The 22145-nt window shown below is 52.1% G+C and overlaps 1 protein-coding gene across 1 annotated transcript; it reads left to right on the top strand.

Annotated features, from left to right (window-relative positions):
• The first annotated feature begins 898 nt into the window (after positions 1 to 898).
• LOC104328502 (ferrochelatase, mitochondrial) lies at positions 899 to 20745 on the top strand. The gene is made up of 11 exons (XM_075410568.1): positions 899 to 996; positions 3483 to 3588; positions 4906 to 5025; positions 5408 to 5556; positions 11509 to 11643; positions 12382 to 12488; positions 13093 to 13191; positions 13966 to 14073; positions 15050 to 15214; positions 15634 to 15693; positions 16160 to 20745. Exons 1-11 carry the CDS (start codon positions 930 to 932, stop codon positions 16292 to 16294), a joined length of 1251 nt encoding a protein of 416 aa, XP_075266683.1. The 5' UTR covers positions 899 to 929; the 3' UTR covers positions 16295 to 20745.
• The last annotated feature ends 1400 nt before the right edge of the window (positions 20746 to 22145 follow it).

Below are 22145 nucleotides of genomic sequence, written 5' to 3'. Positions count from 1 at the left end.
CTCCTGCTGTGCCGGTGTGCAGAGGCGCTGCTGGTGCCAGGTCCAGGTCTGCGGGTACCTGCCCCCAGCCGAGGAGCACCGTTGTTCCCAGCGCGCCAAGGAGATCTCCTGGTGAACGACGCACACCGCAGCCCCAGCGCGCGTCCCCGTCTGCGGGGTGCAGCCCCGCTGCAGAATTCGAGCTCCGCGCTTCCCCGTGCCGCTCCGGTCGCTGCCACGCCGTCGTCGGCGTCGAAGCAGGTACCGTGCTCCGGGTAGCCATCGCCCCGCGGTCTGTGTGCGGGTGCGCTGGCACCGCCAGTGCTGCCCACTGCCCGCCCTGCCGCTGCGCCCGGCGCTGGGGACCAGTCCCCAGACCCCCGCCGGGTGTCCGGCCCCGGCTTCAGCCAGCCCCGCCGCCCGCCGTCACCCTTCTCTCCCGGTAAGGCCGTGGGTGCGGACACCCCCCGGTCCCGGGCGGCTGCGGTACCCCCTGCCCCGCGTCTGGGCGTTGGTGCGGCTGTGTCCGGACCGCAGGGCCGTGTCCTGGGCCTCGTCCTTCTCGCTCCCGCCCTGACGCTGCGGGGCTGTCCCCGGAGCGGGGCCGGGGCAGACGCGGGGCCGGGCGGTGCAAGGGGCCGTGGGGATGGCCCCAGGCTCTGCGTGAGGCGGGGAGGCGGGTGCGGGTCCTGGCTGACCGAGACCAGCTGCTCTGCGGCCTTTCCGAGGGGTTTCATTTGTTTGAAAGGATCCCGGCGCCGAGACGTGCCCCAGGACGGGCTCAGCACCCGAAGGCAACGCGGGCCCCGTCGCCTCTCCCGCGGTAGCGGTCCCGCGGGGGGGCGGGGAGCGCAGCCGGCCCGGGGCGGTGCCGCTGCCGCGCGGGGCGGTGCCGGGGGCCGGCGGCCGGCGGCGGAGGCCGAGGGGCGGCGGCGGGGCCGTCTGAGGGAATGCGGGCGGCCGCCGCCAAGATGGCCGCCGCGGGTGCCGCCGCCGCCGGGCGGGCGGCGCGTCAGCGTGAGTCTGCGGGCGCCGGCGGCGGGAGCGGCGGGGCGGGGGGGGCTGCGGTCCCGCCGCGGGACCGGCGGGCGGCGGGAGCGCGTTACGCAACGCGCGGAGCTGCCTTTGCGTAACGCGGCGGGGCCTCGGCGCGGGGGCCGGGGGCGCGGGGGGACGCCCGCCGCGGGGCTCGCTCGGCCGAGGAGCCCTGGTGGCCGGCGGGCTCGGCTCTCCGCTGCCTGCGCTGGTTTCCCTCTCCTCTCCCCTCCTGCCCTTCCCTCTCGGGAGTTCCGTTCTGAACGAGCCGCGTTCCTCCTCAGCGAGCGTTCGTGTCCAGCATCGCCAGGGCCACGGAGATGGTCCGAGGGCGGGAGCACCTCTGCGAGGACAGGCTGGGGGAGCTGGGGCTGCTCAGCCTGGAGAAGGGAAGGCTGCGGGGAGACCTCAGAGCAGCTGCCAGTGCCTGGAGGGGCTACAGGAAGGGTGGAGAGGGGCTTTTCACAAGGGTGTGTAGGGATAGGACAAGGGCGAAAGGCTCTAAACTAAAAGAGGGCAGATTTAGATGAGATATTCAGAAGAAATTCTTCCCCATGAGGGCGGTGAGGCCCTGGCCCAGGCTGCCCATAGAAGCTGTGGCTGCCCCCTCCCTGGCAGTGCTCAAGGCCAGGTTGGATGGAGCTCTGAGCACCCTGGGCTGGTGAGAGGGGTCCCTGCCCATGGTAGGGCATTGGAACCAGATGATCTTTAAGGTCCCTTCCAACCAAACCATTCTGTGATTCTGTGATCGCTGCCCAGCCCGTGGGCCGCCTCGCGGAGCCCGCGCGGTGTGCGGGTGTCAGTGCGCAGCCGCTCGCCGTGCTCCTGCGGTGGGATCTCTGCTCCTGACCTGCTGCGAAGCCAAGGCCAGTGTTAGGCCGTGTGTTGAGCTATGTATTACAGCACACGCTTACGGTAAGCTATGTATTGTGGCAGTCCCTGCCGCAGCGCAGGGCGGCTTCGCGTGCCTGCGGAGAGGCAGCGGTGTGCCTGCCCTGGGGCCGCGCCGGGCGAGGCGCGGGCGCGTGCCGGGGACCAGCTTTATCGGCCCTTGGCTCCAGAGGTGAAGGTGGTAACGCTGTTTCTGAAACTACTGAAAGAACGCCTCGATCCGTTTCCATCAGGCTGGAGTCATCGTTGTCGCGGATCCTGCATGTTCTGCGTCACGTGCTGTATGGGGCAGGCAGATGTGGCCAGACCTCACCTGAAGTAAAACAAACGCTTTCCAGCATTATTTACAGCACAGAACAGTCAATACAGCCATTGAAACCTCTCTCTTTTTTGCTCTATATAATTAACGCATAGTGTCAGTGCTTCAGAAAGCAGTAACCTAAGAACTGGAAGAAGAATGTAAATATTTGGAAAGAGTCTTCCAGGCATCGGCAGGGCTTGAATTGAAGTTCTTCAGTTTGCAGCCTTTTATGTCACTGCAGGCACGGGCATCCACAGCTACGCACTCTCAGTCTCGCGTAAGGAGCTGGATTTGCAGGGTGCTTTTCACTGTCATTGATTTCAGCAGGCTTTGAGGGCGTTCAGCGTCTGTTCAGGATGTCATTAGGGAGCTGTGAAGCCTAAGACGCTCTTCTCAGCGGGTGGCTCGGCCGCCGAGCTCTGTGCTATTGGGGCTCAATTGCTGCCGAACTCCTGCAGTCTGGCGCGGGAAGTGTCGCACCAAATGATTGCTGGAGAGCCGGGGATGCAGAATTCAACAATTTTTTTCATCTTGGGCAATTCACACTATTGTTGCACTAAAAAATACCATGTAATGACTATGAACTCCTAAGGAAAACAAAGCGCGCTTTTGAAAAAGCAAACGGTAACCAGCATGTGGGAAGTAAAGCATCCTGGGTTTCGGCTGCTGCTGGAAACCAGGAATAATAGAAGTCGCCTAGCTGGGTAGCGAGAGAGAAGGCTGCCGTGTCCCTGGGTAAATGGAGTCTGAAATTGCTGCTCAGTGTACCCGGTGCAGGGTCAAACTGAGGAGCTGTGTGCTTATGGCTCCGTTGCTGAAGTTCGCTGGGGACCCTGCGTTAATGAATGTCTAGCGTGCGTTGTAGAGGTGGTGTAGAAATATTTTGCCTGTCTAGAATTAGCCCCGGTATGTCTGTACCACGAGGAGGTATGTAGCTGGAGGTACTTCCTCAGTGTGCCAGCGCTGCGTGGTTTCTCTTGTGTTGTCGCCAGTTATTTTGGCCTTATGATTGGAACTTAAAGATTAGTGAGGCTTTTCTTTGGTTTTAGGTTACTGCTGGAAAAGCTGTCAGTATACAGAGTGTTTAAAGAAAGGCAGAGGCTTGCAATTTCATGATTTTCTTTGATTCCAGGACCCGGAGCTTAAGGGAGAAAATGCCAAGCAGCGCAGTACTGCCAAGTGTGTTTGTGTAGCTGTCGAGGGATTAGTGTCTGTCTGGTGAAGAGGCCCCTCAGCCCGGTGCAAGGTTATCAATGTGCTGTTATCTTTCTTCCAGTTGTAAAAAGCAGCAGCCAGCTGAGGGTCCCACTACGATGGAGAGGTCAGGCGACTGCGGCCGTGGTGACAGAGAGCACAAAACCTCAAACTGAGCCAGCAGTGCGGTACGTTTGCAGTCAGCTCTGGCTGGGTGTGACCCGTGCGCCTTGCCCGCTGCCCCTCTCTGATACGGTGTGCTGCTTTACCTGCAGAGCAAAGCTGGGTAACGCGGCAGCCACGGGGCTTGATGCCATTTCTGTGTGTGTGTGTGTGTGTGATTGCTTTTATCTGGCTGGCTGCATTCACCAAGCCTTTTGTTTCCATAGTTCTGGGGGGCAGGGATGGCTGCCTTGTTCTCCGCAGGACGCAGCGGCCCACGGTACGGCCGGAGGCAGTGCAGAGGCAATAGAAGAGCAGACAGTAGGACATCGTTATCTGAGGTTCTGGCTCCTGCTTCCTGGGTTTGATTCGGCAGCCTCCGGATAGACACTCCAGGAGGGAGGGAATGGAAACTGAGGTCCCAGCCCGTCCGGGCAGGTCTAGGCTCCTCTCGGTGCCCCTTTCACTTGTAAGACTTTGGCTTTAACGAGAGGAGAGCAAGGGTGCCCGTGCAGCCTCGGGAGGCGAGAGATCCTGGTCGCCGGGCGCCCTCGGGCAGGGGAACCATGCGATGGGGAGATCCACCTCTGGGGTGAGCGTGGTGAGCAGCAGGCGTTTGGGGAGATCCACCTCTGGGGTGAGCGTGGTGAGCAGCAGGCGTTTGGGGAGATCCACCTCTGGGGTGAGCGTGGTGAGCAGCAGGCGTTTGGGGAGATCCACCTCTGGGGTGAGCGTGGTGAGCAGCAGGCGTTTCTGTAAGAGGTGGTGCCGCCGCTCCGCTGTTACCTGTGGAACGGTGTGCCGGGCCTGCAGCTGGACAGAAAACCCGTTGGGGGGGGTGGGAAACCAACAACCCGAGCAAAACCAACCCTGCACCTATTCTATGTGTAGAAATGCTCTTGGCTGCTGTCCCTGCTTCAGGAGGTGAGATGTGTCTCCAAGGTAATGAAGACAGAGTCCTGTATGGGTCCCTCATCTGTTTGCGTGGAAGCTGCTGCTTGCTTTGGTTGGAACCTGCAGCTGGCGTTCAGCTGAGAGAGCTCCTTAGACCCTGTTTTATAACCTCCCTTACAGCCTTCAGAGAGAATTTTCTCAGCGTGCTTCCAGTTAAACTCTGTGTTGTGAAGCGATTACTTTTTAAAAAAAAAGTAAAGATCATGTAGATACTTGTTCTCTGGCTATTCGTGCTTGTAGTTCGTATTTTCACAGAAGCAGGATGAGCTTCTAAATAGAATGCTGCTTTTGCAAAAGACAGAAGGATAAGCTGATTGTTTTGTAATAATAATAATAATTAAAATAATGCAGTATGTCATTAGGATTTGAAATATCTCTCGCTTCCACAGGAAACCTAAAACAGGAATCTTGATGTTAAACATGGGAGGTCCGGAAAGGCTGGACGACGTGCATGATTTCTTACTTCGTCTCTTCCTGGACAGAGATCTAATGACGCTTCCAGCCCAAAAGTGAGGAACGCTGTGAATTCCTGTGTTACAGCCAGTGTTGGGTGTCGCTGTCGTAGCTGTAGGCTCGGGCGTTGAACTTCTGCGTGTGTCAGCATTTCTGAAGACTGTTCCGTCTTGGGACCAGCCCGTGCCAGAAGCGGTGTTACAGTTCTCTGGAGACAGGCGTGCCAAGAGCGTTCCCTTCGAATTGCCGCTTGTGGTTTCCTGTCACCTAGTCAGTTTGGGAAGGGTGGTGGAATGTAACGTTCAGCAAACCGTGCGGTGCTGGTTTGCTGTAGTTTGAGGAGATTGCCACGGAAGACCCACTGCAGTGGAGGGATTTGGGGAAAGGGGTGGTGATTTGGATTATGATATTAATACGTGTGTCTTTTGAATGCTTTAGTAAATTAGCACCGTTCATTGCCAAACGCCGGACACCGAAAATCCAGGAGCAGTACAGCAGGATTGGAGGTGGATCACCGATCAAGAAGTGGACGGCGGTGCAGGGAGAAGGCATGGTGAAGCTGCTGGACAGCATGTCTCCTTGCACCGGTACTGCTTTGCTCTGCTCTGCTTGTTCCAAGCTGGTTTGTCTCCTGTGTTAAAAGTATAGGCTTGTACAGCGGTTTTTGCTTCTCAGTTTTTACTGTGAGTGTGGACAGAGTTCGCAGTCCTGCTAGATCATGACAAAGATACTGCAGAAGTTCTTAGTCGTTAAAAACTCAGCACATACAAAAGCATGGGGTTCCCACTCATGCAAATGTGTTTTGGTGCTGTGGCCACTTCTGTGGCTGCGCTGGGGAACGGCTTTGCTCTCGGAGAGTGCTGTCGGTACTCGTTCAGCCTGCAGTAACAGCGCGGCACCGAAAGCCAACGACCGGACGTTCACCCGCTGCCTCAGGCTGGACCCAGTGCGTGCTGTGGTGCGGCTGCCACCTCCGTCTGTGCCCGAGCGTAACAGCTGCCCTGTGTGTGTCCACCCACAGATGCTTTTGGGATGTTTCATCTTGCGTAACTTCAGCCATCAGGAAGTTGGGCATCGGGCCTAAACTGGTGGTGAGAGAGTAGGGCTTGGAGAGAAGGTGATTCAGTTGATCCTAAGGTTCTTATCAAAGGCAAGGGGTGTCACCCTCCAAAGGTGTGCTGGTCTCTCCTTTGACTGTGGGGAGAAATCTAGATGGCTACGGTAGACAAAGTATCTTGTTTTCAGATGGCTAAAGCTGGGTGGCAGGAGTCTCCACTACGTGAGCTTGAAGAAGTCTGTGCTGAAGACAAGCGACTGGGCCTTAGATGATAAGAAAGAGGAACATACTTCATGCAAACAAATAAGACAGGCATGGGAGAGGGTGTTCAGAGTGGCGTTCGCACTGGCGTAAGTGAGGTGGAGATCTGTGACCTTGGCAGCGGCAGTACGAGCTCATGCCCTTCTCTCACCTGTTGTGAAGAGGTGGAGTGATGCTCCTCTGGGCTGCGCGTGTGCGTGCACACACCGAGTGGAACCCGGGGTTCCCTGGTGGTTCGCGTTCTGCACAGCGCTGCTGCGGGGCTTCACGGTGGGGTGGGATCTCCTGCTGTAAAATGCACCCCGCCTGCTCGTGGCCGCCGCACGCTCGCAGCAGCCCGCAGCTGGGGCTGGGAGCGCGGCGCGGCGTTGCCTGCTCCTCTGCTTCCCGCGAGCGCCCGGCCCTGGTCAGGGCCAGCTCGGCCGGGACGCTGTGCAGGGGCTGTCTGATACAGAGCAGCTCGCCGCCAGAACTCAGCTCTGGGAAGCCTGTTGCGTTTGCCTTGCCCGTGCCAGCCTGAGCCTGAAGAATAGGTCACTGCGCGGGAGGGTGTCGGGGTCTGACCGGTCTCCTGAGGCGCAGGTGTCTTTCGTCCCTCTGCAATCATCGCTTGGACCCATCCAAAGCTTTTGGAACCGTGTCTGAATCTGTCAATAATGGATGAATTAGGCCTGATGTCAGGACTGAAGAGGAGGTTGGTCAGAGGAAAAGGCCGTGTTTCGTGGCTGAGCACTGCAGGGCCTGACTGAGTGATAGCAGGGAGCCCCACCCGAGGACATGGGCAGGAGATAAGGCCCAACCGTTTGCCTTGGGTGGAAGTAGACACTGTCTTTGCCAGTTCTTCCTTGGTGATAAGGAAATTTGAAAGGTGAATGCAACCTCCATCCCCCCTCTCCAGATCACAGAATGTCTCTGAACCTTGCTCCCTCACAGCAAGGAGCTGTGACTTGTATGGATTACCCTGTGCCAAGCTACCTGGTAGCACTGGTGTGGTGGGAAGTGGGTGGAGGTGCTTGTGTGAATGTCCTCGTGCTAAGGGCTTCAGCCAACAGTGCAAGTGCAATGGGCTGGGTGTGCAAACACCAAACTGCGGTCGTTCGCAGAACGTTAGCTTGCTGTGATTCAGCCATGTTCAATCTCTCTCCTAAAGCCCCCAAGCAAGTTGATACATGAGTCATTTTTCACCCAGGTTAAATGTGTTCATGGTGGAATTTCCACCAGTTTAGCTAAACTGCTTTTAGATTGGTTGTTGGTCGAATTTGACTTCAACTTGTATTGCTCAGTTAGCAGCTGTGGTGGACGAGAAGCCTTTGTTCCTCTTCTGCCGCTTGCTGAAGGTGAGAGATCGTTTGCTTACAGTACCTTTGATGCTACGGTTTCTTGCTACGTGACATTAAAACCATGGCATTAATAAACATGGGTGGCAGCACTAGAAATCAAATTCCACGTTCACGTAGCAGCACAGGGGTGGTGGCCGTCTTCTGTGTCTTGCCTCTCATGGGACAGACAGACAAAAGGCAGAGAATCACCACTGCGTTGACAGAAGCCAGGGGAAGCAGCGATGTGATGGTTGGTGTGTCTGAAATGACCTGTCTGGGGGTCACCTTTGTCCCACTGAGGCTTTTCTCTGCGTTAGCTTTTTGTTCTTGAAGCAGCAGACTATGAGTAGAAGGAATTAACGAAATCCCTAAGCTGCCTGCTGAATTCCTCACCGAGGTGTTAGCTGCAGGTGATACTCCTCATCTGTCCACTCCAGTAGGAACACTGAACATTTGTAATAGAAAAACTGCTGGAGTAAGAGGTGCCGAAGAGGAGAGCTCTCCGTTCTCATCGGCTCAGCAGCTTCACAACACGTGGCGCTGCAAGCCGCCTGCTCCCTGCAGTTGCCGTGACCTTTGCTGATGTGGGGCTGGTGTGTCAGGGAATCCCCCTCCACGTGTGATAATACACGTTCTTTGATTCCTGGCCATTTTGTAGTTCTTTGTGGAATCTGCTTCAGACTTGGGTTGGAAAGGCCTAGAGGTAGAAGACTGCTAACAGGCTCTGGAAGGTGAAAAGCACTGCTCTTGGAAGGACAGAACCAAATTTATTTCATTTGTTCAGCATGTAACCTGTTGCTGATGCCTTCATTCAGGTGATGTTTGATCCTTTTTTCCACAGATGCTACTCTCTAGCTTATTTCCAGCTGTGGTCACTGCAGGTATAGTCAAAGCCTGAAGCCAAAATGGCACCGGGCTGCAGCATCCAAGGCAGCAGTGGTTTTAGCAGCAGTAGCCCCTGAAGGGTCAGGCTTGCAACAGGTTCTGAAGATAAAGCTTAGAAAGCTTATCTGCTGTTGTCAGTGTACTGCTCCGCTTGCTTTTGTTTGGTGATGCTTGCTGTGGAGTCACGCCCGGCTCTGTGCAGTTCTTGCACCTGATAAGTCACTTAGGGACCTCCTTTTTTTCCTAACAGTAGCTGCAGTATTAAAAATGGAGCATGCTAACCACTGTTAAGAATTGAATCAAGTGCTGACCACTGCCTTAAGCATTTCAAGTGACCTTGCAGCGATGCAGAGCACTGTGTTGCTTCAGAATAGCTTGAAGCAGTCGGATGTGCTGCCAGGCTGGGCTCCGCGTTTTGGAATATCGTGTGCTCGCAGGTGACGCTTTGGGAGCGCTGAGCCCTGTTAATGAGTAACTCGCAGGTTGTGGTGATAAGACTTGAAGCACATGGCAAAGAAGAAACACTTTGTGTACTCGTTTTAGCTTGATCGGCACTTCGGGGGTGTAGAGTTTATGGTTGCTGTGCATTTGCAGTTGGTGAAGAGCTGATGTTAGGCAGTATCAGTAACCACCTGTGAAATCCCCTCCTGCGTAAATTACTCAAGCTGCTGATTTACTGACCTGTACCACGCACTTGGCAATGGGACCAATGCAAGGCAGCAAACAAACAGCCTCACCCGCGTCATCTGGGAACAAGATAATTTTAAAATGAAGCTTTACGGTTGCAGGCTGCTGTGTGAAGATGAACAAGAGTTCTCCCTTTCTGAATGAGTGGGTTTGGGTAGGCTTAGTGGTCTGTAAGAATAAATCACCCAGACATGATGATAGGAAAACCCATTTCTGTTGTTGGGGTTGTTTTTTGGTGCTGGCATCAAATAGGCTGATGTCTTGCAATGGTAATGACATTTTAAGAAGGCCTATCTTGCTTTTTATTGGTTTTAATTATAGCGGTTCTTAGTATTTCTTACAAGCTGTATTTCACCTGAGCTTCACTTGTCAGCAGAAGGAAAGCTCACAGGGTGAGGGGGCCACGTTGTTTCTTTAGATTGGCAGCTCTTCGTGGAAGGAGGTGTCACTTAACAACAAGATGAATATGTATACAGACACGAAAATCTCGCCTTCGCTGCCTGTGACCCAGGACAGAGCATAAAACTACGAGAGTGTGGCAGGAAGTTTCCAGGCTGGCCATGTTTTTTCCCAGTATGTCCTTTCCCAGGTTAAACCCTTACTGTCCTTGCTCCGGTTAGTCAGACTTTTGTTTTTAATGCCATTTAAAAATGCTAGTGAGGTTACTGGCTCCTGAAGTTGGGTGATTATTCGCTGCTGCTCCCAGCTGGGAGCTCTCTTGCCTCCTGCAGAGAACTGGGCCTGACTAAACCTGTTTTCTGAATCCTGCGTAAATGTATGGAGCGGAGACCAAGCATGGGACATCTGCTTCCCCCAGAAACCTGTTAAATGTTATTTCAGAGCCAGTGACCCGGAAATGCTGAAAAAGAAACTCTGCTTTTGTTCTCCTAAGAACCCCTGTCCTCCCCTTGAAAAAACAAAATAAAACAACAAACCTCCCCTTCCCCCCTCCCCCTAACCACACCATACTCCCCAAACCTCAAAGCTGACGCCCAAGAGATCAGAGGTGAAAAATGGAAAAACCTCAAATGTTGTCCTTGGAGAGAACGATATTGTCTCCAAAATCAAGTGTTTAAAGGCAGGAAGATTTCTGTGAAAAAACACCCAGAAGGAAAGACCGTGTGTCCCTGCCTCCGTAGCACTGATCTCCTGCCCCAGACAACCGTCCCGGTCCCTGGGGGTTTGTGTGCAAACGGAGCAGGCTTCCCAGGTCGGGGAGGGCATCTTCTCTTGAGGACGGTGACCAGAGCAGCTACGTCAAACGACGGTTGCACCTGGTCTTGTTTTTAGCTTTGTTTTTTAGTGTGGTTAGCTGGAGGCAAGGAAGTGGAAGGAAGTGAAACAGCTTTACATCTGCTATAACGGTGAAGGAAAAGCTAGAGGAGGCGAGGGAGATGCAAGGGAGCTGAAGCTGAGGTAGGAGTTGGAGGGCATGTGGAGCAAACGGCTGGTACCGGGGAATTCTGCCTGAATGCCCCGTGGTGCTGGGACCGAGGCCCCGATCCAGCCAAGGCATTGGGATCTTCCGTGCACTGAGGGGGTCGTGTTTTGATGACTTCTCTGTTGGCACCTGGAGCACGAAAGGGGCAAAATGATCTGATTTTCTTGAAATGCCTTATAGGCAGCGAATGTCTGTGAGGTGCAGGGCCTTTCCTTGTTTGAAGCTGATCCCTGTAGAGCAGAATGTGTCGGTGCTGGCACACAAAATTGCAGCTTAATTGTATTTGAAAGTTTAGGTAAATAAAATTCCCTTGAATGTGCAAACCGCTTAAGCGGTGCGTTTCCTTTGGTATGGCAGAATGAAGAAAGCCTTGTCTTTTCTGAGGTTTTGTGTTTTAATTACAGTGGTGTATTTAAAACATCTGACTTCAGTGGACGGGTTGAGCTGTGCTGTTAGAAAGCCCCTAGCACGTCTGTAAGTGTGGTCTGAGGTAGGGCATAGTAGTGTTCGTTTAGCATCTCGTAGTGACACTTTTTTGCCAAGACATCCTTTAGATCAGAACTCGCCCAGTGAAACGTCAGAGCGCTGTGCAGTCTGGAAACCATTCCTCTGCTCAGCTGAGTAAAAGCAGAAGAGTCGTGCTTCCTGCAGAGACAAACAATGGTGTAAAACTCTTTTAAATTCTAGCAACAGCAAAGTGAGTTACCAGAAAAGTACTTGGCCAAAGAAAGATGTATTTAAATGAGAGTGGTTTAGAAAAGTAGTCAGAAAATTACCAGCAAGTTTATTTCAGCAGTTGCAGTCTGTCTGGTTCTGTGCTTTGTGCTTGTGTTGTTGAGAGTTCTCAGGTTTTTTTCTGCAATTTCTTTTCCTGTGCTTTGGCTGGCAGCGCCTCACAAATACTACATCGGCTTCCGGTACGTGCATCCTCTGACGGAAGAAGCGATTGAGGAGATGGAGAAGGACGGCGTTGAAAGGGCTATCGCCTTCACGCAGTACCCCCAGTACAGCTGTTCCACCACAGGTGAGTGCCCGTGCCGGCACCGAGCGCGGGCAGAGGCGAGCGTAGGCGGCTGTCGGCGGGCGCAGGGAGCGTGCGGAGTGTCGGGGTGGGCTCTGCGGCCCTCCTCGGAGTGCCCCTTCCCATTGGCGTCGGCGCCAGCTTGAGGCCCTTTCTGTAAGTCCAGTTGTGGGTAGAAATGTCTTAACTTGGGATAGCTTGACGTTACCGTTGTTACTGTGAGAGAATGTAAACGGAAGCAGAGGAAGCTCCAGCTGAAGATGAGGAGGAACTTCTTCCCTCTGAGGGTGACGGAGCCCTGGCCCAGGCTGCCCAGTTAGGCTGTGGAGTCTCCTTCTCTGGAGATATTCCAGCCCCGCCTGGACAAGGTGCTGTGCAGCCTGCTGTGGGTGACCCTGCTTGGGCAGGGGGTTGGGCTGGGTGACCCACAGAGGGCCCTCGCAACCCCCAACATTCTGTAAACGGCAGGCTCAGGAACACGACTGAGCAAGCTTTCTTCATGGAAACTAGAGTCATAATTGTTCTCCGGCTAAAGAATGGTTTAGCAAACTGTCCTTGGCTGGTACGTTGTATGAACTTTGGTATAATTGTTCCCATTTGAGTCTCTTAGTTCTGATTTACGGTTGCATTTTAAATATGTAGCGTTTTAAGCTATTATAATACCTTGCTATAAAACCGTTCTCATCTGCCAGGTTGCTAATGCCTTGGCTGAGCTGATGTTCTTGATTCTCTGTGTCTCAGGCAGCAGTTTAAATGCCATCTATCGCTACTACAATAAAAAAGCGGAGAAGCCGAAGATGAAGTGGAGTATAATTGACCGATGGCCCACACATCCCCTGCTAATTCAGGTATGGATTTGTGTGAACGCCTGCGAAGTGAGCAGTCAGAACGAGAGGTGCGAACTGAGCAGGTCTGGTAAGTTACCAGACTGGCATTCCCTGGGGCTTTCTTAAACTTGTTGGTGTAGGAGAAACTTGGTGTCTCTGCATTGCCAGCTGACTTTAAAACAACAAAGAACTAAGTAAACACAGATGTTTATTTTGTTTCCTTTTTAGAAATATTCGTAAAAACACAGTATAATGTTAAGCAACGGAAACATTCTGAGGAAACACTTCACTTAGATGAAGTCTTAGCTTCTAACAAAACTTACAAGATTTTTAGCTATAGAATGTGCTAGAAGCAAACGAACTGATTTGCGGATTTAGGCTTTTTTTAAAAGCTGGGACGATCACAAGCTCACAGGGGTCTTTGGTGTGTCGGGCACTGCGTGACGCTGTGTGCCTGGCGCTGTGCGGTGCGTGCTGTCTCGGTACTGCCCCACGCATACCGAAAGGGCCGTTGTGAGGTCCTTGAGGCAGGCTGGAGCGTGGCAGCTGCCCGTCTCGGGTCGTTTGGGAGCACACGCTGCCTCTCTGTTTCTGGTTCAGGGCTTTGCTTTCTTTTTCTGAACAGTGCTTCACCGATCACATACAGAAGGAACTGAACCTGTTTCCACCCGACAAAAGGAAAGATGTTGTCATCCTCTTCTCGGCTCACTCGCTGCCCATGTCTGTGAGTTACCTCAGGGCACTTCTGTCGTCGTTCTGACGGCTGGGCTGAAGGGAAGGGAACGCGGCCGCACTGCTGCGGGGTAGGGCCACGGTTGTGGAAGTGCCAGGCGAATAGAAGAGAGAAATACGAAGGTGAGTTAGTGAGTGGCAGCTGGAAGCGTGACGCGGAGCTGAAGGCCAGGCACGTGAGCTGCCATTACTCTCCCGCACGCTGCCTCAGATCCGCGCTCTCGGCCACCGCTGAAGATGGGGAGCTGAGTTGGGTCAGGCTCGGTATGGCTGCTTTCATGGCCTCACGAGCTTGCCAGCTCAAACCCGGATGGTGATGGAGGGGAAAACTTGGTTGTTTTCTCACCTCTGGAAAGCAGTAATAATACTTTCCCTGAAGGAACGAAAGCAAAGTCTTTGCAAGGTTGCAATAAATGACTTGATCCTCTGTCAGCAACCAGCAACTGCAGTAAAATGGCTCTTGGATCATTTTTCAGAAATGCAGTGCTGTTACCAATATGTAACCGTATCTATATGTGACGGCAGAGGAATTTATCTTTTATCTTGCAAAGGAGGAGGAGTAGATGTTCTGGTAAAGCGGCTTCATCACAGGTTTTGCGGGCAAGAACACAGTTTTTCTTCCCTGTTTTGGATGAGCCAGGTGCTTTATACAGCCCGGCCCGGGCGCAGCCGCATCACGTGCAGCTCTCACCTTCCCCAGTCTGTAGGTGGCCTTTGCACGAACGTGTTCCCTGGAAGAAAAAGGTCTGGTGTTTTTGTGTTGAAGGTCGTGAACCGCGGCGATCCGTATCCTCAGGAAGTGGGAGCTACTGTCCAGAGAGTCATGGAGAAGCTGAACTACTCCAACCCTTACAGGCTTGTGTGGCAGTCCAAGGTGCGTGCTCAGGGAAGCGGTAACGCCGCCTGCCGCTGTGAAGCTCTGCAGGTGATGGAGTTTAGGATCTGCCAGCTTCAGATCGTAACCTCAGTGCCTTTTTCCCATTTTCAGTTGGAACAGAATCCGGAACATTTTGCTCAGTCTTCCCAGATACTCTTTATCCACAGGTTCTCACCTGTTTTGTATATTGCATTTTTTTAAAGTAGTTTTTTGATGTGTCCATTAGAAAACCTGTGATCTCATAGCGTCTAGTTTGGCATTCACCTCTTTCTGTCAGAAGGAAGAATTGAGCACTCACTGGGTTTTTAAGGTGTTGCTGTTTGAGGATCTTTGAGCAATTTTTCTGAAGTCATCGCTGTGAAACAGGCGTTCTGAATGATAATACGAGCCTAATCTGAACAGGCTTCATTATTCGTGACAAAGACTGCTTGCATTGCTTAGTACTTCTTATTACTACTGCAAGTAGCAAGGAGCAGAGCTTTTACCAGAATTCTGTAGTACGAGTAACCTTATGTCCCAGGGGCGTTGCACCTGCCGTGCCGTTGCTGTCTGGTTCTTAAGGCTGCGTGTTACGGAGCATCAGCACCGCGCGCTGCGTGGATGGGAGAGGGGTAAGGACAGCTGGCTGCAGAATGCTGACTGCTCGAAAAGGCTTTAAACCCTGGGCAGTAGTGATCAGGGGTTTGTTACACTGAAAACAGAAGACCTTTGTTTAAATTTTCATTTACTTTAATGAGAGTCTTGTTTAGGCCAACCCAGGTTTTGTTTCTTTGGGATTTAAATGATGGGACAGTACATCTTCATAGAAAAATTAATGGAGAAAGTGAGAGGTACTATCAAAAGCAGGGAAATGAGCAGGCTCCATCTTAAACATGATCTGGCCTGTGTTGTCCTGCTCAAGAAAATGTGGGTGTTCTTTGTAAGAATGATTGAATGACCTTATTTTCTTTATTTCCCTCCCCTTTTCTTACAGGTTGGACCGATGCCTTGGCTTGGTCCACAGACCGATGAGACCATTAAAGGACTGTGCCAAAGAGGAAAGAAGAACATGTTGTTGGTCCCCATAGCGTTTACAAGTGACCACATTGAAACGCTTTATGAACTGGATATTGAGTATGCCCAGGTTTTAGCGAATGAGGTGAATGTTTTATCGTTTTTCTAACTGTTTGGATAGCGGGGCTCTGAAATTACTTTTCCTGTTTTCAGATTTGCTGTGTAGTAGCTTCTTGCGGTATGATTTGGAGCAAATTTTATTTTTCTGTAAATTGAAAATTAATCTGAACTGGCTTAACTCATATTAATTTTTAGCAGCACAAAGCAGGAGGGAATTTGTCTTTCTACATTTAACTCTGTAAGCTGCTACTATCCGTACTAAAAAGAATCATCGATTTTTGGCATCAAAGTGAAATTATTTTTGCTGTGTTAAAAAACATAGTACTGCATCTAATTCTGTCGTTTGGGGGCAACTTCTAAATTAGGTAGGAAGGAAGATTTTGAAGGCTAACTAGTGAAGGATCTAGCAGACTTAACTTTTTTTCCTCCTTATTTTTGATTCAGTGTGGAGTTGAAAATATCAGAAGAGCAGAGTCTCTTAATGGAAATCCACTGTTCTCCAAGGTATTTTCTTTGTCGCAATAGTTGTAAAAGTGTGCAGTTTTGTGTTTCCTGCTAGGTTATGGATGTCTTCTTGTAGCTTTAAAGTATTTTGAGTTGAAGAGCTGTAATACCTGTAATTAATTAATCTGTATACCACAAAGTGTTTTCTTGTACCACAGTTTGTGGTTGTGTTTGGGTTTTTTTTTAAGAAAAGGAGTTTAAAAGTTTGGTTTGACAAAAAAAGAAATCCAGTTTTGTATTCATTTGTAGTAATCTTTTAATGAAGTACTTCTCTGAAGATACGATGCCAGTGCAGTTTTAAAGCAGGCTTTCCCCCTGAATTAGAGGAGGGTAGTGCTGAAGAAGTGTGGTCTGCTGGATGCATGGTTTGGCAGTCTCGTCAGTCAGTGTGGCGCACGGTGAAGCATTTTTGTGTTCTCTGCAGACAGGTTTGCTCACTTGTGATTTTTAATCCACTGTCTTGCAGGCTCTGGCAGACTTGGTCTGCTCGCACATCCAGTCGAACGAAGTCTGCTCCAGGCAGTTAACCCTGTGCTGCCCGCTCTGCGTGAACCCCGTCTGCAGGGAGACGAAGGCCTTCTTCACTGGCCAGCAGCCGTGACGGGCGGTCGCGCCGGGAAGCCGCCCCGCTGAAGCAGTGCAGGGGCGAGAAGCCGCTTCTCCAGCTCTCTGCTGTTACGTGCCGACAGGCGCGCGGTCTGTGATGTTAGCCTCACGCAGCAGTGAGGGGAACTGGACTGGTTTGTTGTATTTTTTCTTACGTTTTCTTTGAGGAGAGTTTGTAGGAAGTAGGGAAATAGGGGCGTTGATCCTGTGAGATGTGAAAAGATCGCGTTTTGTCTGGTTCTGGTTGGACTTAGCATGAGCCCACAAGTACACACTGAAAAACGTAAAAAAACATTTCTACAAATTAGCTTCTATTTCCTATGCAGGGATTTATTTATGTGCAGTTTTGTCATGAGTGCATTAATTTCAGCTTTTCAGGTCAAGTGCACAGTTACTTGTTTTGTTTATGCTTGAGGTGTGGTGTAACCAGCATAGTCACCGATTGTCTCTTCTGAGGGTGATTTTTCAGATGGGTTTGAAGATCGAGTGACTTCTAATGCTTTTTAAATAATAGATATATTTTTTTTTAGAAGGTAAAGATAAGGCTTTGGTTTGTTTTGGTTTTTGTGTTTTGTTTTTTTTTTTTCTCCTGCCAGAAACTTCCAGTGAAGGCTTAGCTGAGATAGTGGAACGCACAAGATTTGTTTACATTTTCTAGAAAAAACACTGTCATTATCTGGAGGAAAGCCTCTGCATTTGTAGAGTGTAAAATGAAAGGAATAAGCCTGCTCGGGTGATGCTGAAGAATGTGCTCGACTGAGACAAGCTGTGTATGTTTCAAATCGAGCAGTGGTCAGCAGCATGTATGGAAACATGTTGGTCTATCTTCTAAGCAAAACAGCTTTTTAAGATTAATATGAAAAAGGGCTTTCTGTGTTTGGTGAAGTAAATTTAGGAAGTCAGGCTTGCTCTCCAGAAGGTTTATAGATCTGCTCTGTGCTCTCTACTGTGCCACAGTGCTGTGGTTGTGTGGGATACCTGTGGAGTTCCATGGGTACAATTGATCTGGCTTCACTGGTGTTACTTGGAACTGAGATGACAAGTCGGGTGTCATTTGCATTGCAGCTGCCTGGAGCAGGCAGCCCCGCAGGCTGGCAGCTGTGTGCTTACGCACACCTTTGCCAAAAGCCCAGTCTTGTCCGTTAGACTTTTGGCCCTGGTCGTGGGCCAGGAGTACGCACTCGTGACCCAGCGAAACTTCTGGCTTGTTTTGGCAGGCATTTGGGTGCACCCGGACTGCCGAGTCCGCTCCTAAGTAGTGGTAGTTTTGCAGAGTGAAAAACCTTATTAGGGCCATATTCCCTCGCTGTCGGCACCGGGACCGGTGTCCGGGTTAGTCTGGGGTAGGAGGGGGCTTTGCTGAAAGGCTGGCCACCGCCCAGCGTGCCTGCGCTTGGCACTTGAAGTAGTTCAGGGCAGAAGTACCGCAGCACCTCCGTCGGGGTCCTCTCGCCCAGGGACCTCTCCTCCAGGGCGCGACGACGGAGGAGCAAAGCTGTGACAGTGTTCTGTGGGACTGAGCCATACGTCTGTAGTCCGGCTGCGGGGTGTCGATGTTTACCTGATGTCGTTAGCACTGAAATGCCGGCACCTCGGCGGTGCAGGCTGCACTCTGCGCGCTGAGGGTCCAGCTGATCGCGAGGTTCGCGAAGCGGATGCCGTGCTGCTCAGACGGTCCTGCTTGCTGGCGTCGCTGCGAGGCGTGGGCAGCTGGAACCCCTGACCTTTCAAGCATAGGGCTGTTGAACAGGAAAACGGGCCTCTGTCGGTAGAACTTGGGCTTGTCTTGTCCTGTTTGATGCTGAAAGAACTACTCGTGGGATACCACAGGAGTGAATGGGTGCTGTGTCGATCAGCCAGTGGGCCAGGTGCTGCCACGGAGCGGTGTAAATCCTGCTGTACAGCCTCGCTGGGGCCCGTGGCCCCGTACATCGTGAGAGCTGACTGACATCTCTCCACTGCCATACTGCAGCGTCCCAGTGTGATTACGCTGAGACAGACTGAAATTCCTTCAGTGCCGGGACCTGCTGCTCGACTGCTGTCCCTCGTTGCTTGAGCAGAAAGAAGTCTTCCTTGACCCTTCCTACCTGTGCCTGGTTCAGCGGCCGGAGCCAGAGGCCGGGGCTTCTGTTCTCCCTTTCTTGCTCCGTTCTGGGCCCTGCTCACTGCCTTGGCAGGAAAAAGGAACGCCGAGCTGATTCCTGCCCGTGCTCAGGTGGAGTAGGTAGGGTTATCACGTGTGTGTGGAAGGGTGAAATTTTCATGGAAAAGCTTTGAATCAGTGTCAAAAGAATAAAAATGTCAGCAGTGTGTCTGGGAAGGGAGCGCTGGCCTTATGTCTCTCATTGGACAAAGAACTTTCTCCCTTCCCATTCTCTGCTTGACATTTACAGGTCGGTGGAAAGCAATCTGTTTTGTAAAATCTTCCTCCTTGTACCTCTTTCCAGCCAGCTGAAGGAAGGGTATGTTTGCCTTCACATCCAGGTTGTGACCAGCATGTTTAGAAGTGTGGCAGAAGCTGGAAAGTGAACATTAACTTCATGTGAACGTTGTGATACTATAAATATAGATTGGCTTTTTATTTCCGTACTGGAGAGAGTACTGAAAATATTAGCCAGCACTAATTGTGAAGCATTATGTTTGTCCCCAGTAATAAAAGGTATTTAAAATTCACTTTTTAGTATGCTAACCACAAGTGGGATAATCACTACTCTTGTTGCTGCTATTAGGCCGTAATGTAGAAATCGCTTCATTTTCTAACTTTTAGTAGATGGATCTTGTCTCATAGTTAGTGATGTTCTTCATTTCACAGAACAGATTGTGTAACATCACCCTGTCCTGCTATGTAACACACATTATTTTGTCTTAGCACAGCATCAAAAGCCTGTTGAAAAACTACCTGAGCAAGCTAGCTAGGAGCTCTGCTTAAAATTTTTAATAAAGATAACAGTGAGACTGGGAACAGTGGGAACTCTGCTGCCATTGAAATCTTCTAATCCTGAGTTTTCTGTTTGGGAGCGTTTCTGACTATGCTAACTAACAGTGGAATTCATCTGACCTGGTTTTAGATGCTTCCGATCTCGATGTCGACATCTGAGCTGGTCTCCTAGGTGCTATTGATGGTCAAAAGATCGTTTCAGTGGGTGTTGCTGAGAAATCACTCGCCTGTCGAAGCAGATGCCCGGAGCGGGTCGGAGGAGTCTCGCTCCGTTGTTGCCTCTGAGGGTGAAGGGAGCGTGGTGCCCTAACTCGGAGGCCGCTGGCTACGCTGCACACGTCTGATATGAGGAGAGATGAATCCCACCCATTGATGTGCCTTCTTCTCTGGCTCCCTGCCAGGGGTGCGTAGCCGCTGCGTTCGGGAGGCTGCAGTCCCAACGCCACAGGCCCGCGTTCAGTTTGCCCCCCTGGCAGGCGTTCAGCTCTTGGTGCTACAAAGGCAGGACCCGGCTTCGCCGGATCCCGAGCACTCGCTGCTCCGGCTGAGTGGGTCTGAGCAGGTGGAAGCGTCAGCATCTGGGGAGACTCTCGTCCACGGAATTAATCTAGTTTGGTTGTTTCATTATCAGTTATAGTCTTCTTGCAGTGCTTGATTTCCTTTGCAAGTGTTCCTCGTTTACGTGCGCCCTGACAAAAGGCAGCCGGTTGGAAGTGAGCTGAAGGGATGTGTCGGGGCGGTGCTGTGTCCCGAGATCTCGCTGGTAAGAGCCGAGTCTGCGGGTTGGCCCCAAGCAGGGTGGGTTTTGGGGACGCTGCGGTGTCATAGTCCCCTTGCCCAGGCTGCTCCGGCTTCCCCGCGCCGGTGCCGTGGAGCTCTGGCCTGAGGATAGCGATGGAAAAATCGAGGAGCTCAGAAACAGAGCTCTTGGTGTCCCAAGCAAAGTAAAGCAGGAAGGAAAGGTCTTTGCAAATGGAATGTTTTGAAGACTTTGCTTGTCATTAGGCTGTTCTCCTGATTTAACTCTCTGCAATTTTGCTTTTTTCTTTCTTTGTTTAGCTGAAGTTTTTCTCTTTTGGAGTTTATAAAATCTCTGTTATTACTGGCTGCATCTTAGCATCTGCGATAGCTTCCAGAAGTGGTGCTGTGGTACGGAGAGGTGTGTGGGAAGTGTCTGAGCCAACCTCCTGCTCCCCCTGGGCAAGAGGAGCTTGCGGTTGAGTTCAGTGGGGCTGGGACTTTCCTAGGAATATCCAAAAGCTTACTTTATTTGCCCTTTCTAACACACCTAGAGAGCTGGAAATCAGTACGAAGCGTAAGATGCGAGAAAGAGAGAAGTTCCTTTTGTTTTTTAATGCCAGCTGTGTGCACACGCTTGCGTTTGGTCCAACCGTATTTCAGATTGAACAAGGACTTCCATTTAATGTAACACAAACAATTTGTATAATCTTACTGTGTATCATTTGCCATAAAGATGGAATTTCAATTAAATTTTTTGGAAGAAATAACTGAACTGTGTGTCTTTAGTAAGGGCCCTTTCCGATGGCATCTGATGTCCCCTCTGTTCCTTTGCTCTGCACCAGAAGGCAGAAGCCTCTGGGCGTGTGCCGGGCAGCGGATCGGCAGTGAGCGGTGACTGCGTTGCTCCCACCCGACAGAGCTGGTTCCCTCGGCGCGCCCGTCTCACGAGGGGCTCCGGCTCCGTGTTCCCTGGGCAGGAGCCCCCCCAACACTGCCACTGGCAGCGCGTCTCGGCCAGAGCCCGCCTGGAATCCTGTCTGAACGCCCGCTCCGAGGAGCCGGAGCGATGCTGCCTGGAGCAGGGCCTCGGCGCCCGCGGAGACGTCCTGCTGTGCTGCTGATGGGCAGATTCCTCGCTGCGGTGGCTGAGCCGCGGCAGGGCGGTCCCTTGGGTGCGCGGGCGAAATGACGGCTCGCAGGCCGGCGGGGCCACGTCGGGTGGGCGCGAGGGCAGAGTTTGCGGGTGGAGGTCTGCGGGCAGGAGCCTTCATCTGCCTGTTGATGCGTGTTCTTGGAAACGGGTGTCCTCAGCAGTCAAAGCTGCTTGTGCTGCTCATGCAGGAATGTCTGTGTGCGAACCTTGCAGTTAATGCAGTGCTGGACGTGATAATTTCACACTGCCCTCACCTCTGTGACTTCCCAGCTGGGCTGAGAGACTCCAGGACTGGTTAAACTGGTCCCTTGGTGGTGGTGGCAGTTGCACAGCGAGGCTTTCACACGGGCGCCCGCCTGCCTGCGGCTCGGAGAGCAGTGCCTTCGCCTGCCGGGTTCTCTGTCAGGGGTCAGATTCAGCCTGGGCCGCTGTTCGCGAGGCGCAGTCTGCCCCGTGCCGGTGAGTGTGTGCAGGCTGCGGGGAGCTGCGCCTCGCCCTGCCTCTTCAGCGCCGCGTGCCGCGGTCTCGCCGAGCGTCGGGGTGCTGCAGGGTGTGGCGGGGGGTACCGGGTACACGGGTGCGCGTGGCGTGGCTTCCTCACGCCCAGGTCCAGCTGCACGCTCGGAGGAGGTGTGGAACTGAGGGTCAGTCTGCTTTCTGGGGAAAGGGGGGTTCGCGTGCTTTCTGGAAGAACAGGCGCAGGAAGGTGGTGAGTAAAAGACTTGCGCTAGTTTTGAATCCCACCTGTGACTGTTAATTTATTCAGTTATCTATTAACGGTCTCTAGGCAGCTTGTTTCTTATGTAAAAAATTAAGTGCTTGATTATTTTCCAGAACAGTGATGAGAGTTATTGTATACTTCAGCTGATCCATTAGTGAGCTCTCATTACTGGGTTGCGATGGGGGAGAGAGGCGAGTGGGTGGAAGATGGGAAGGGTGAAGGAGAGCGGTGATTTCACCTCCTTTCTTTCCTCCGGGATTTCAGTCGGTAGCTTTGCCATTTTGCATCCGAAT

This window comes from Opisthocomus hoazin, chromosome Z, assembly GCF_030867145.1.
Source record: "Opisthocomus hoazin isolate bOpiHoa1 chromosome Z, bOpiHoa1.hap1, whole genome shotgun sequence".
NCBI lineage: Eukaryota > Metazoa > Chordata > Aves > Opisthocomiformes > Opisthocomidae > Opisthocomus > Opisthocomus hoazin.
This window is presented reverse-complemented; position numbering and strand designations above follow the sequence as displayed.

Coding starts and splice junctions, on each gene's coding strand:
- LOC104328502 (XM_075410568.1), top strand. CDS start 930: ATGCGGGCGGCCGCCGCCAAGATGGCCGCCGCGGGTGCCGCCGCCGCC. Junction 5,026..5,407: donor ATGACGCTTCCAGCCCAAAA/GTGAGGAACGCT, acceptor TGAATGCTTTAG/TAAATTAGCACCGTTCATTG. Junction 11,644..12,381: donor GTACAGCTGTTCCACCACAG/GTGAGTGCCCGT, acceptor TCTGTGTCTCAG/GCAGCAGTTTAAATGCCATC.